Genomic DNA, 15,777 nt, shown 5'->3' with positions numbered 1-15,777 from the left:
AGAGTATTAGATGAGTAGACTGAAAAGGTAGCCAAGGTTCTACTTAAAACAGTTTTTGTCATGAGGTCTCATTGTCTCTGGTCTCTTTCCTCTCCAATCAATCTTCCATACAGTTGCCAATTGATAAATCTAAAACACAAATATGACTATGTCACCAACTTACAAACAAATAAAACTCCCTAACTGCTTAAAAAACAAAACACAAACTTCTTCATTTGATGATTTCAAGTGCTCCACAAAGTGGTTCTCAACTACCTTTACAGTTTTATACCAATCCTTCCCTTTCATAACACTGTAATTTCAGTGTGTAAGGGATAGATAGCAGTGTTCAAAGAAGGACTAAGAACTCTGTCATGAGGGTTTGCTGAGCTCTTTTCAGAGCTGCTCATCTTTACTTTTGGCTTCAAATTGACCCTCAACTCTCTCACCTCTGGCTTTACCCTAGTAAACCCTCTCAGCATATAGGGTAAACCAGGATGAGGATAACCAATGGACTTCAAACCATCAGAAAGTTAAGGAGTTTTTATTCAAGTATGTGAAGACTTCCCCCAGCTAAATGAACGGATGAGACCATTGTTCTAATAGCCATGAAGGCAATTAAAGAATGCACTATGGAGCTCTTAGAACTTAGTCAGACTCTGAAGATGCCACTTCATGCTTCACTTATCCTGACTATTAATCTTGCCACTGAACTTCAATGATTCAGGGAAAGAGAGTGAAGCTGAAAAGTGTGTGCAACTCTGCCTCACTTCAATCCAATTCTTGCAGACATCAAGATCCTAAGAGGTCATCAGTCCTCTAAAAAATAAGGATAAACAGCTAATTCCAGTCAACATGGCCTTGTGCCTGACTGCTTTTCATACTTGTCAATGTACTCCTAAATATCTCTGCATAAGTCTAGAATACATTTCTTCACTTCCAATAAGTAAAATCTTTACCTTCTTCAAAACACAGATTACATACATAACCTACACAAGATTCTTTCCTGATTCCGCCTAGCTACTCCACTATAACAGTCTCTCCTTCCTGAAACTACTTTGTATACATTTTGTATTTACTTGTATTTATTTGCATTATACTGTATTCTCCTAATAGACCATAAGTTCCTTCAAAAAGAAGGAATTTTAGTTTTCTTTGTATTCCCAGCATCTATTACACTACCCAAGACATAGGAAAAGAGACAAGAATTGGACCTCTTAATAGTGAAAATTTTTAAAAGTATAATTTTTAAAAAAGAATCTGTTCTAGACTATGTACAAAGGGCTATCAAATGTGCATACTCTGATTCCACAGTATCTCTATCACAAAGAGATCATAAAAATGGGAAAAGGACCCCCATGTGCAAAAATGTTTGTAGCAGCCCTTTTCAAGGTGACAAGGAACCAGAAACTGAATGGAAGCCCGTCAAGTGGGAAAATGGATGAACACGTTATGGCATATGAATGTAATGGAATGTTCTTGTTCTATAAGAAACAATCAGCAGCATGATTTCAGAAAGGCCTGGAGAAACTTACGTGAACTGATGCTAAGTGAAGTAAGTAGAACCAAAAGAGCAAGATTATGTAATGATCAACTATTAGGGACTTGGCTCTTTTTTAAAATGAGGTGATTCAAGCCAATTCCAATAGACCTGTGATACAAAGTCATTTGCATACAGAGAGGACTTTGGTAACTGAATGTGGATCACAACGTAGTATTTTCACCTTTTTTGTTTTTGTTTGCTTATTTTTTTTCTCTCTCATTTTTTTCCTTTTTGACCTGATTTTTCTTGTGCAGCAATGATAAATGTGGAAATATGTTTAGAAGAACTGCACATGTTTAACCTATATTGGAATACTTGCTGTATAGGGAGGGGAAAGGAAATAAGGGAAAAAAATATGGAACACAAGGTGAATGTTGAAAACAAGTATATACCTGTCAGATTGGCTAAGATGACAGGAAAAAATAATGATGATCGTTGGAGGGGATGTGGGAAAACTGGGACATTGATTCACTGTTGGTGGAGTTGTGAACGAATCCAACCATTTTGGAGAGTAGTTTGGAACTATGCTCAAAAAGTTATCAAACTGTGCATACCCTTTGATCCAGCAGTGTTACTACTGGGATTATATCCCAAAGAGATTATAAAGAAGGGAAAGGGACCTGTATGTGCACGAATGTTTGTGGCAGCCCTTTTTGTAGTGGCTAGAAACTGGAAACTGAATGGATGTCCATCAGTTGGAGAATGGCTGAATAAATTGTGGTATATGAAAATTATGGAATATTACTGTTCTGTAAGAAATGACCAACAGGATGATTTCAGAAAGGCCTGGAGAGACTTACACGAACTGATGCTGAGTGAAATGAGCAGGACCAGGAGATCATTATATACTTCAACAACAATACTATATGATGACCAGTTCTGATGGACCAGGCCATCCTCAGCAACGAGATCAACCAAATCATTTCTAATGGAGCAGTAATGAACTGAACTAGCTATACCCAGAAAAAGAACTCTGGGAGATGACTAAAAACCATTACATTGAATTCCCAATCCCTATATTTATGCACACCTGCATTTTTGATTTCCTTCACAAGCTAATTGTACAATATTTCAGAGTCTGATTCTTTTTGTACAGCAAAATAACGTTTTGGTCATGTATACTTATTGTGTATCTAATTTATATTTTAATATATTTAACATCTACTGGTCATCCTGCCATCTAGGGGAGGGGGGGGGGGGGTAAGAGGTGAAAAATTGGAACAAGAGGTTTGGCAATTGTTAATGCTGTAAAGTTACCCATGTATATATCCTGTAAATAAAAGGCTATTAAAAAAAAAAAGAAAGAAAGAAAACAAGTATATATTTCTTCCTTAATGTAGTATTGGTCTGGACCTATGATTTGAAAAGCCATTGAGGGAACTCCCTCTAATAAGGCAGATCTGAAAGAGTACAACAACTTAGAATTGTAGAGAATTTCTTAAGATCAGCAGATAATTTAAACTCAAGTCATACTGATTCTAAGGTCAATTATTAACTACTACATGCTGCCTCTTGCTGAATTGACATATTTTTACACCAAATTTTTCTCCAATCTTCTACGCAGCATAAAAAAATGTGAAGTTTTCAAATTTCTAAAACCAAATCTAAATGAAATTTATTACTTACCTGAAGCAAAATAAATTTTAAATGACAATGATACACCAGGGCCTTTAGGTCTCAGAAAGATTAAACTGAATGAATTTAACTGCACCTTGTTCATTCTGGATATAAACAATAAACGAGCCATAAAAACTGGAGACAAAAATAACAGCTTTTTAAATTAGAGATCCACTTAAATATGTATGTTTTGAGCCAGCAGTATTCACAAACCATTGTGCTAAGTACAAGTACAAATGCAGAATGAGACATAAACCCTGCCTTCAAAAAAATTATTTGAAAAAACAAGACATATCAACATATCAAAGGACAAGAAACACAAAACGGTATATGATTAAATACTATATTAAGTAGTGTAAATTTATAGTGCAGAGTAGTGAAATAGAAAGAGCAACAGCCTAATAGTCTGAAGACCTGAATTCATGTCCTGGATGGGACACTTACAAGTCAATCAATAAGTATTTCCTTCAGTTATATTTTCCTAATTTTAGCTACAAATTTTATGTAAAAACTTTTAAATTACATCTAATCAAAAATCATTCGTTTTATTCTTTTGTGATCCTTTCTATCCCTTAAGCTTAGTAAGTCTTCCTCATCCATAGACCTACAGGGTAATTCCTTTCTTGCTCTTCTATTTGTTTACAATGCCATAATTTATGTTTAAATCATGTAACCATTTTAAGCTTATCTTGGTATAGTGTGAAATGTCAGTCTATATCTAATTCCTGTCAGATTACATAGCAGTAGCAAAAGTCTTTTGAGTTTATAGAAAATGATACACATTTATTTTCTTCTGTTTATTTTCCACTGATGGACTTGGCTATTTTTTTCAGTACTTTAGCTCTTCACTTGCAAAATAAATGTGCTGGTCTAGATAAGTGTTTTCCAATATTTCCAAGTGTAAGGACCCCTTCAAAAATTAAGTGGATCTCCTTTAGTTATAGTGTTACATATACTGTTATGGCCTTCGAGAAAATATAGTAACAAAATATTTCTGTTAATTCAATAATTGTAGATGAATGTATTTTACTAATCACAACAATACATTTTTAAAAGTCATATATATATACATACATTATATATATATATATATATATATATATATATATATATATATATATATATATATATCTAGGGCTAGGTTATGTTTACTTAGTTCTTTACTATAAGTTACTATGTAAACAAAATGTTTAATAATGTTAAATTTGATAACACTATTATTTAACATTTAATAATGAAGTTGAATAACATTAAACTAAAACATTATACTAAATGTATGATAATAAATGTATAATAAAATGTAAAGACACATTCTACTTTTAGAAAAACTTAAAAACAAAAATCTAGATTTGTATCCTTTATATCAAATTTTTATCTAAATAATAATTAAATGGTGGTGGAATAATTATGTTCCAGAAAGGGAATATTTTACAAAATGCAACAATTTTTTTCATTAAGTCTCTTCTCTCATCAATAATAAATTATTCTCCTATATTTGGAAGATTAAATATTCCCTGAGATTCAATACCTTTCCATAAACTATTTAGTACTCCATTATTCAATAAATATATGCATGCCCTTTATATACAAGACATTTTTCTAATAGTATCTCTCACTATTTTCAAAACAAAATATTCTTTCATCCATGCAAATCTACAAATTTCTCTTTCCATAATATAGCCCTACTAGCCCCAGCTCAAGATCCACTTCCCTGACTATCCCAATTCATAGTAATTTCGATTTCCTCAGAACAATTTCAGTATTTATTTGTATTATTCAAATTCACAGAATGTTAGAGTTAAAAGAGACCTCAGTAAACTGGTAGTCCAACCTATACAGGGATGTGTGACTACCTGACTAGTCATCAATTCAGCCTATGTTTGAATATCTTCAAGAAAGAGGAACCTACTACCTCTCAAAAATTGCCTATTCCTTTTGGCTTGCTCTAAATTGTAAGCAAAGTTTTTCTGACACCAAGTCTCTGAAGTTCTGCAAGTTCCATCCATCTCTCCTAGTTTTGTTCTCTGGAGAGGAAAAAAAAGGGGGGAGGGAGGGGGATTATAACTCTTCTTCTGCATGACAGCATTTCAAATATATTCTTGATGACAGGTTATCACATATTCTCCCTTGCCCCTCTGCCAGACTACAGAACCACAATTTTTTCAACCATCTGAGTTGCTTTCCTGTATATTATTACTTTGTATTTTATCTGACACATTTCTTATCTCACTAATTAGACTGTAAGCTCCCTGAGAACAGCAAGTCCCAGAAGTCACATTTTAAATCTGATATTACTTATAAAAGCCGCTAAAATCAATCTGGAATACAGAATAATGAATAAATTATGATTATGTAATCAAATGAACTTAAAACATTAATCAGTTTTTAAATAACCATTAACAATTTTTCAGGAATATCTATTATCTATTATGTAAAGTTATGGTACATTAAACCCCACAATAACTATAAAAGATATTCAAAACACTCTACCATCTCAAAGTCCTAAATCTGAATATGTGCTTAAAAATATAATTGTATAAAATTTTAAATTTAAATTTTATGTAAGACCTTTAACTCAAAAAACAGGGACCATGTTTGGGAACAGGAACTAATGTTTCATGAAGACACTGTCTCTTTGTCTTAGTAAATAAAAACAAATATTATTCTAAGTGGTTAACTAGGTAACACAGCAGATAGAACACAGGCCTAGAATCAGGAAAACCTAATTTCACATCTAACCTCAGATACTTACTAGCTGTATGATGCTGAACAAGTCACTTAACCCTGTTTGCCTAAGTGTCCTCAACTGTAAAATGAGCTGGAGAAGGAAATAGCAAACCACTCCAGTATCTTTTCTAAGAAAACCCCAAATGGAGTTGGTTACAAAGAGTGAGACATAACTGAAACAAATGAACAACAACAAATTATTCCACATAATTTAAAAGAGTGTTTTCCTCACACTTCTTGCATAATTCCATATGAACTTTGACACATACTATCTAACAGTTACTCATATAACCACGATGTTGCCAGTGCTGGAAACTATATTAATAAGGATCAATTACTTCTCACTACTGGTGTTGTGTTGCTAAGAAAATAGCATTAAACAAAATGTCACAGACTCGGAGTCAGTTCAAGGTAACTGACTATTAAGATTAATGCAAAGTTGGCCCACACAGATTAAAATTGTTTTAAAGAATTAAAAAAATCAAACCTCTATCAGATTGCTTGCCATCTTGGGAAGGGAAGAGAGAAGGAAGAAAAAAAAAACCCTCAAAATCTTACAAATCAATGTTGATAACTATCTTTACATGTAATTGGGAAAAACAAAATACTATTAAGTGGGAAAAATAAATTGGGAGGGGAAGAATTAAAATACAATAAAATACTAAAAAATAAAAAACTAAAAATTGGAAAACAATTTAATATCTACCTTTTTCAAAAGACAATTTGGGAACCTTGTGGTGCCCAGGAAGCATTATTATGAATATCAGTCACTACTGCATATCAAAGTAAGAAGAAAACATGGAATAAAATGGTATAATGAATTTTTTGAATCTTAAAGAAAAAAAACCACAATAATTAGGAGACTCAAACCTTCATGCTAAAACTTATTGACAAATCAAATTGTCTTAGCTTATTTAAAGTACTCTAAGTGAAATTTATTTGTATAGGTTAAAAAGAAAAAAAACCTATTTTTTGGAAAATATCTACAATGGCTATGTAGAATCTATATTCTCTTCAATTTTATATAAAATAACCTTTACTATGAAAGACAAACATTTAGCTTTAGCAATAAGAGAAGAAAAAGAAACTGAAGGAATTAGAATAGGTAATGAGAAAACAAAATTATCACTCTTTGCAGATGACATAAAGGTATACTTAAAAGAAACCTTGATAATCCACTAAAAAATTACTAGAAACAATTTCAAAGTTGCAGGATATGAAATAAACCCACATAAATAACATTCTATATGTTACTAACAAAGTCCAGCAGCAAAAGATAGAAAGAGAAATTCCATCTAAGATAACTGTAGGTAACATAAAATTTTTGAGGGTCTATCTGCCAAGACAAAGCTAAAAACTATATGAACACAATTACAAAACACTTTCCACACAAATAAAACTAGACCTAACCAAATAGAAGTATATCAAGTGCTCATGGACAGGCTAAGCTAATATAATAAAAATGACAATTCTACATAAATTAATCTATGTATTCAGAGCCATATCAATCAAACTACAAAGAAATTATAGAAGTAGGAAAAAAGATCAAGAATTTCGAGGGAATTAATGGAAAAAAAAAATGCAAAGACGGGTGGCCTACCTGTATTAAACCTAAAACTATTATTATAAAGCAGTGGTTCACAAGATACAATAGTCAATGACTATAGTGATCTGGTGTTTGATAAATCCAAGGACTCTAGCTTCTGGAATAAGAGTTCACTAATTGACAAAAATTGCTGGGAAAACTGGAAAACAGTGTGGCAGAAACTAGGCACTAACCAAAACCTAACACCCTATCTCAAGATAAGATTGAAATGGGTTCATGATTTAGACATAAAGGGTGATGCTATAAGCAAATTAAGAGAACAAGGGATAGTCTATTTTTCACATCTGTGGAGAAGAAAGGAATTTCTAGACAAAGAAGAACTAGAGAACACTGTGAAATGCAAAATGAATAATTTTGATTACATTAAATTTAAAAAGGTTTTGTACAAACAAAACTAATGCAGCCAAGATTAGAAGGGAATCAGAAAACTGGGGGTGGGGGTAGGGAGTTAAACCCAATGTTTTTGATAAAGGCCTCATTTCTAAAATATATATCAAATTTATAAGACTACAAGCTATTCTCCAATTAATAAATCAAAGGAAATGTAATTTTCAGATGAAGAAATCAAGGCTATTTCTAGTCATATGGGAAAAAATGCTCTAAATCACTATTGATTAGAGAAATACAAATTAAGATATCTGAGGCACCACTTCATACTTCTCAGATTGGCTAAGAGATAACAAGAAAAGATAATTTTAAATGTTGGAGGAAATTGGGGAAATTGGGACATTGTTGGTGGAATTATGAACTAATCCAATCATTCTGGAGAGCAATTTGGAATTATACCCAAGGGCTATCAAACTGTGCAAACTCTTTGATCCAGCAGTATCTTTATCCCAAAGAGATCATAAAAAAGAGAAAAGAACCCACATGGACAAAAATGTTTGTAGTGACTCTTTTTGTTGTGAGAAGGAACTAGAAACTGAATGGATGCCTATTACTTGGGGAATGGCGGAGTAAGTTATGGTACATGAATGTAATGGAAAGTTCTGTACAATGATGAACAAGCTGATTGCAGAAAAGCCTTGAAAGATTTACATGAATTGATGCTAAGTAAAGTGAGAAGATTTAAGAGAACATTGTGTATAGCAAGAAGAAGATTGTTGTGTGATGATCATCTGTGATAAACTTGACTTTTCAATAATGAGGTGATTTGAGGCAATTCCAATAGATGGATGTGATGGAAAGAGCCATCTGCACCCAGAGAAAGGACTATGGAAACTGAATGTGGATCACAACTTAGTATTTTCACTTTTCTTATTGTTTTCTGCTTGGTTTTTTCTTTCTCATTTTTTCCCTTTTCATCTAATTTTTCTTGTGCAGCATGATATATGTGGAAATATGCTTAAAATAATTGTATATGTATAACCTATATTGGATTACTTGATGTCTAAGGGAGGGGGAAAGGGGAAGAGGAAAGGAGAAAAAACTCTTTGCAGAAACTTCCACTTCATTAAAAAAAATTTTTTAAACTATCTTTGCATGTATTTTGAAAAATAAAAGTCATTTTTTAAAAGACAAATATTACTAAATTCTTATTCATTAGAAACAGTTATGAAACTGGGTATATACAACATTTATTCTTGTTCATGAGGTATATATATGAAATTAAGAATATAACACACCAATATGTATAAAGCAAAAAAAAAAAAGCACATTTATAAAGGTTATGCTTATATGAATCTGCAAAATGGTCATGTGGAAGAAGTGAGGGACAAGAGAGAAAGCCATGGAACTCTATTAGTACTAGTATATGATTATTATTTATAAAATGTAGGAAAACCTAAACAAACATCCAGTGTGAACCCTCTGTGGAAGAACTATGAAAAGACAGGGGGGCAAGGATGGTACGCCATCAGATCAGAAAGATCAGAAGGCATTGATGGAATGGATCTGAAAGGACAGGAAAAAGTATGCAAGATGAATAACAGCATGGATCCCTTAAAAGTTTTGAAGTAATTTTTATGCAATACAACAAATGTAATTCTAACACAGGAAAAATGTACTTCATTTATACAGGCATTAGAGTAACAATGACTTTTATAAAAGCAGGGCATGATATTTAAAATAAATAATTTTTCTTGCTAAAATAAAGTATTAAATTTTCTAGTTAGTATTCCTGTATGGGTTTTCTTCTATATACACATGAATAATTCTAAGAAAACCATTTAGTACCTTGTTCTGCTACAGATTCCAAATATGTAAAACAGAAAGTATCAAATCTAATACTAGTAATCATCTCACTTTTTTACACAACTTTGGAAAGTGTTTGACATAAATGATCTCATTTTATCCCCACAACAACCTGAGAGATTAAAAAAACATCAGACTAGAAAGATATCAAACCTATTCTAAATTCCACTCTTCATGTGATAGTGATAGGACTTTGGGAAAGTCACTCAGCTTCTCTGGGACCTCAGTTTCCTAATCTGCAAAATGAAGCAAGTAAAAAATAGATGCATTTTAAAGCTTCTAGCAGCACTAAAATTCTAAGATTAGCAAATTCTTTAGGAACAGAATTTAAATAGTCCATTATAAGATGCAAAATTCTTTAAAGTATAGACTGGTATGCTGCTCTTCCAGAATACAGAGTAAGAAACTTATAACCAATTTCAATTACTGACTCATACAAACTGTCAAGCAGCCAAAAATCAGATTTTTAGGGACAGTGGAGGCAATGACAACACATTCAGGGATAGTAAGAATATGCACATATGATCATAGCTTACATGCCAAAGACAACCACAAACTAGCTGTTAGGCAATCACAGCACAGTCACAACCTCTGCTTTTCTGAAAAGGCTAAAAAGAAAAATTCCAATATTGTCATTAAGAGACACATTAAGTCTTTGAAGATAGAAATCAATATTTATATATGAACTTAATTGCTTTAAAAAAAAATCCTATCCTATTTTTTTCTATTTCTTCTTCTCCAGCAGACTGTTTTCTCTATCATCCCTAATTTCTCACAAATCTTCAATTTCTATCACCAGGTGCTTTCCTTGTCCATATCTCTCCCACCCTAAAACAAACAAACAAACAAACAAAATCCTCCCTTAGTTTATCTACTAGCTACTATCTACAAATGGGTATCTCTCTTCCTCTTTGTAACTAAACTCCTAGAGAAAATCATTTACATTAGGTGGTTCCACTTCCTCTCCACTCATTCTCAACTCTCTTTGACTTCTGACTTCTGACCTCTTCATTCAACCAAAACTGTTTTTTACAAAGTTACTAATGATCTCTCAAATGCCAAATCCAATGATATTTTCTCAATTCTTATCATTCTTGACCTCTCTGCCTTTAACACTGTCAATTTCAACTTATTTTTGATATTCTTTTCTTTGTTTCCTTTGTTGTTTTATCCAGAAAATTAAAGATGGGTGTCCCCCAGAGCTCTGAGTCCTCTAGTCTCCTACATTATTTTACTTGGTGATATTATCAGCTCCCACGGATTTAATTACCAGCTTCTATGCTAATGATTCTCCAATCTACTAAACCAGCCCTAACCTCTCTGATGAACTCCAGTCTTGAATCTCAAACGGCCTACTGGGCGATTTGAACTGGATGTCTCCCAGATATCTCAAACTCAACATGTCCAAAACAGAACTACCTTCCACCTCTCCAAAAATGGTCCTCTCTTCACAATTATTGAGTATACCTCCATCTACGAGTCACCCAAGCTCACAACCTAGGTGTCATCCTTGACTCTTACCTTTTTCTCCCTCTTAACCCTTATATAATCTGTTGTCAAGACCTAGATATTAATTTTACCTCTGAAACATTTCTCCCCTTCTTTCCTCTACTGTCATCATCACCATCACCTTAGTTCAAGTCTTTATCACCTCACACCCCATCTATTGCAATAATCTGCTGTTAGCCTCCCTATCACAAGTCTTTCCCAACTATAGTATATATCTACTCAGCTGTCAAATCCTCAGTTTAAAATAAAAAAATCCTTCATAATCTGCCCCCATGCCCACTACCACTACTACCATTACATTATTCTTATATCTTATACCCTACCATGTATTTTGTGATCCAGTAACAATGGACTCTTTGAAATTTCTCCAATAAAACGCTATATGTGGGCATTTTCAGTATCTGTCCCCTATGCTTGGAAACCAGAGGAGGAAACCTTCCTCGGCTGTTTTGTGATTTCCCTCCTCAGTCTCTCCAAGTCCTGGCTAAAATCTCACCTTCTTCAAGAAGCCTTTCTAGAACTTCCTTAAATTTTGTGCCTTAAATGTCTCCAATTATAGGACATGTATATAGGACATAGATATAATTTGGTTTCTATGTGGTTTTTTCTATATTATCTTCCCCATTAGACTGAATTTTCTAAGAATAGTAACTGTCTTTTGTCCTTCTTTATATCTCCAGTATAGCACAGTGCCTGGCACAAAAAGGTTCTTAATAAATACTGACCGACTTGAGTGACAGACTGACTGATTGAAGTATTAAGTCAAGAATCAGTAACTTATTTGTCACTATATATAATTAACAGTGAGAGATTGCATGCATAATCTAGTAGACTGAAAGCTAGCCTTGGAGCTGACACATACTTTATAACAATGGGCAAGTCACTTATAACCTCTAAGTGTTCCAAGTAACTAAGACTACAAATACAGAAAAAGCGTCTATTGCATTAGTAGATGTTTCCTCATCCAGTAGTTCTCCATAAAATGATAGGTCTAGTCCCTATCCTAGTGTAAACTAGTCCTAAAAGTGACTGCTTTTGGGGATGTCACATTTAAGAAGGAAGTTAGAAGGCTTTGATGCCGCAGAAATAAAAAAATTTAACCAAAATATTCACTAAGTTGCATACTTTTAAAGCTGAAAATGATTTTTTAAATATGGCATCCCAAAAAGCTGTGCTACATTAAAACATTAAGGCTGCATTAAAACAGACATAGTGCTGGTTGTAATCCTGAATAGGTCACTTAACCGCTGACTCCTTCAGACTACTCTCTAAGAATATACAACCAAAGGAGGTGACCATGTGCACTGGCAGAAATTTACTTGAGTGGGAGGAGAGAAAAGGGGTAAAGGACAGGAAGGGAGAGAGGAAAAGACAAAGAGGAGGAAGAGGAAAAAGAGAAAATAAATAATTGTTAATTCAAAATTTTAGGAAGATGTGTTAATCTAGAGAGTTATCAGAAGGAGGGCAACAAAGTTGGGAAAGGGACTCAACAACATGACACATAAAAATCAATTGAAGGAACTATAAAATTTAGCCTGCAGAAGAAAATACTTTAAAGGACACAGGCTGATGTTTTCAAATATTATTCTGTAGACATGAAGAATGATTATTCTTCTCAGAGAACAGAAATGAATGTAAGTTGTAAAGAGACAAATTTTGGCTTGATTTAATGAAAATCTTTAAACAATTAGAACTATTCCAAAGTGAAATGGCTATCATGAAATCTTTAGCAAGCCTAACCATTTCTCACATAAGTTGTAGAAAAGATTTTTTTTTCAGGTTGCCTTAAATGATCTTTGAAATACCATAAACTAATCTGTGTACAACAGAAACGGGATCCAAATGAATAACTGATTTTAATATCTAGCAGCCCCTCTTTTATTAATGAGAAAAAGCAAAACTGAAAAAATTAAGCAATTTATCCAGAATCAGAGAGCTATAATCAGTGTCACTATGAGTGTCTTGAATTTTAGTCCAAAGGTTTTTTTAACTACACTAATTACATTTGAGAGTAGATGGATTCATTTCATGACTATCCTTTTGAATGCCTAAAAATGTGTGATATTTACAGAAATTTAGTCTTCTTAGATCAAACTTACTAAGAATTCTTAAAATCAAAAGTTGCATAAAATATAAGACATCAGGATGTAATACATAGAAAGTGAAGCAAAACGTCAGCAAAACATGGAATCTTGTTCTGCTTCTGGTGCATATTGGTAGTGATTTAACTTCTCAGTGCTCTAAGAAACTCTGACTACACAGTGCAGAGAAAAATGTCAACTTTAATTGAGAAATCATTTTCTCACCTGCAAATTCCCTCCACCTGTATTATGACAGATCAAAAAACTGTCCCTGATTTAAAAAAAAAAAGTAATTTATCCAGAATAGAACTTTGTTATTTTAAATACTATTCCCACAAGCAATTATTTGTTACTGTGCAATGGGTGAAAACATTTAAATAATTCCTTCTATTCGATCTTAGACTTGATTTCATAAATGCTACTTTTTATTCTAGTTTTTTTTTTTTAATCTGGACAATTTGTTCTTCAGAAGTCTTGGAGAACACATTCTCCAGGATCACAATTAAAGAAAGAAGGCTGTATTCAAAAGTAAAAACACCACCATGTTTTCAAGTGAAAGGGTAAATCAGTAATTCAAATTCTAAAGGGAGATGTGATTAAATCACAGCTGGAAAGTTGTAATAACAGGGCAATACAATGAGGTCAGAAGCATGAGCAGCCAATCAAAGACATAAAAGTGCTTCCTGCAATATTAATAGTCAAAGGAGAAAACCAATCACAGAGATGCAAGCCTTCTTTTGACAGCCACAGAAGCAGGAGAACCAATCCACACACACCGGGGGTTGACAATGAGGCGGGGAAGTAGGTTCATTGAAGAAATTCTTGAGGGTGCAGTTACTATGAACTCCGCATGCAAGTAAAACCATTCGAGGGGTCATAAAGACCCAGAACCAAGCCAGCCGAAATTCAACCAGATGCAAAAGTCATCCCCACAACAAGAAAAGCCTTCCATCTCAATAAGCAGTGCAACAATTCATAACTTAACATTCCAGACGAAATGGATCCTACCACCAAAATGTCAAACCTCAAAATGAAAAGAGCAGCGACCCTCCATGACAAGTACCATAATGGGTCACAATGAAAAAGACTGCCTCGGCTACAAGAGAACCACCTTGGATACCTTAAGCTACTATGAAAGCAACACTATAAAAAACTGGGTTTACGTTTGCATGTCGGTCGGCTTTCTGCAATACTGCAGACTGCAATAGAGTGGTCTCCGTGCCGTCGTCGTCGTCGTTGTCGTCGTCGATCCGTCTCCCCCCACCCCCTGCAATGCTGCACTACACAATGTTTATTTCAACTGCATGGGGGATGGGAGGATGAAGGGAGGGAAATGTAGGAGGGAGGGGAAGCGCAGAAAGAAGACTTATTTTGCAAAAATAAAATAAGATGTTTGCTTTAAGATCGTTCTACTTCTCCGAATTGGAAGGAAAAAAAAAAAGGAACTCCGCCGCAAAAACCACCAAAAAGAAAATGGAAAAGAAAAATGAAAAAAAAAAAAAAAACAACCCCACTCCGAAAAACAAACCTTTCTGGCCCCAAAGGCCCCCAGTGCATAAACGAGTAAGAGGCACTACGCCAAAGGCGGCCAGCGCATCCCCCTGCGCCATTCCTAGACGCCGCTTACGGCAAGGCCCCCATACGGCAGCGTAAGCGCCGCGGCGAGCTAATCACAACACTGGGACGCAACAACATGGCGGCCGCGGAGGGCTCTGCGCTGCCGGAGAGAGTTTACGCTACTCCGCCGGCGTACGGTCCCATGCGGCGGAGCAGCGGCTGCGCCCTCCAGCGTGCGTAGGGCGCTCCGTGAATGGCGATGCCCGACTGACAATGGGGAGGGGGGGGAGGGAGGAGGGAAAGGTGGGGGGGATAATAAACACTCGAGTCCCTACCGATTCCTCCTCCTTCTCCATCCCGGTGGGCATCTGGGGCACGGCCCTGTTGATGGAGACGCAGTCGTTGAGGTCGGGCATGTCCTTGCCGCGGTAGATAGGCAGCGGTTTGGCGGCGTCCAGCGCCCGCGCTCGGAAGGAGAGTTTACTCATTGTCTCCCCGCCTCACAGGAACAGCCCGGGCGGCGGCGGCGGCGGCGGCGGGGCGGGCGAGGGGGGGGGGAGGGCTCCCGCCGCCTCCTCTCCTTCCTCAGTGCAGCACGGCCGGCCCGCTCCTCCTCCTCCTCCTCACTGCCCCCGTCCACAGCATGGGCGCCCACCCCGCCCGAGAACAACCCACCGCCGCCCGCGGCCGCTTCCACACACTAGATCCGCCGCTCGCCCGCCCGATCCGCTCCCTGCGCCATGGCCAACATGGCGGACATTACCACAGCGGCGGCGAGCGATCCCGGCAGCCCGCGCGAGGGCGCGCCCCCGCCGCGGGGACGCGCCTCGTCCTCTCCCTCCCTCCTCGTCGTCCCCCCCCCCCCCCCCCCCCTCTTCCCTCCCTCCTTCCTCTCAGTCCGCTCCCCTCCCCATCCACTCTTTCCTCGGCGCGCCCCCGGCCCGCGGGAGTGTGCACGGGCCCTG

At 36.0% G+C, this 15,777-nt stretch overlaps 1 protein-coding gene across 1 annotated transcript in view; it reads right to left on the bottom strand.

Annotated features, from left to right (window-relative positions):
- EPC2 (enhancer of polycomb homolog 2) overlaps positions 1-15,379 on the bottom strand; it is a 166,654-nt gene extending 151,275 nt beyond the window's left edge. Inside the window, exon 1 of the mRNA XM_031960047.1 lies at positions 15,148-15,379. Within this exon, the coding sequence (XP_031815907.1) occupies positions 15,148-15,300 (153 nt within the window). The 5' untranslated portion in view covers positions 15,301-15,379. The remainder of the gene's footprint in view (positions 1-15,147) is intronic.
- Between the last annotated feature and the right edge of the window lie 398 nt (positions 15,380-15,777).

Source organism: Sarcophilus harrisii, chromosome 3 (assembly GCF_902635505.1).
Source record: "Sarcophilus harrisii chromosome 3, mSarHar1.11, whole genome shotgun sequence".
In the NCBI taxonomy this organism is placed as follows: domain Eukaryota; kingdom Metazoa; phylum Chordata; class Mammalia; order Dasyuromorphia; family Dasyuridae; genus Sarcophilus; species Sarcophilus harrisii.
This window is presented reverse-complemented; position numbering and strand designations above follow the sequence as displayed.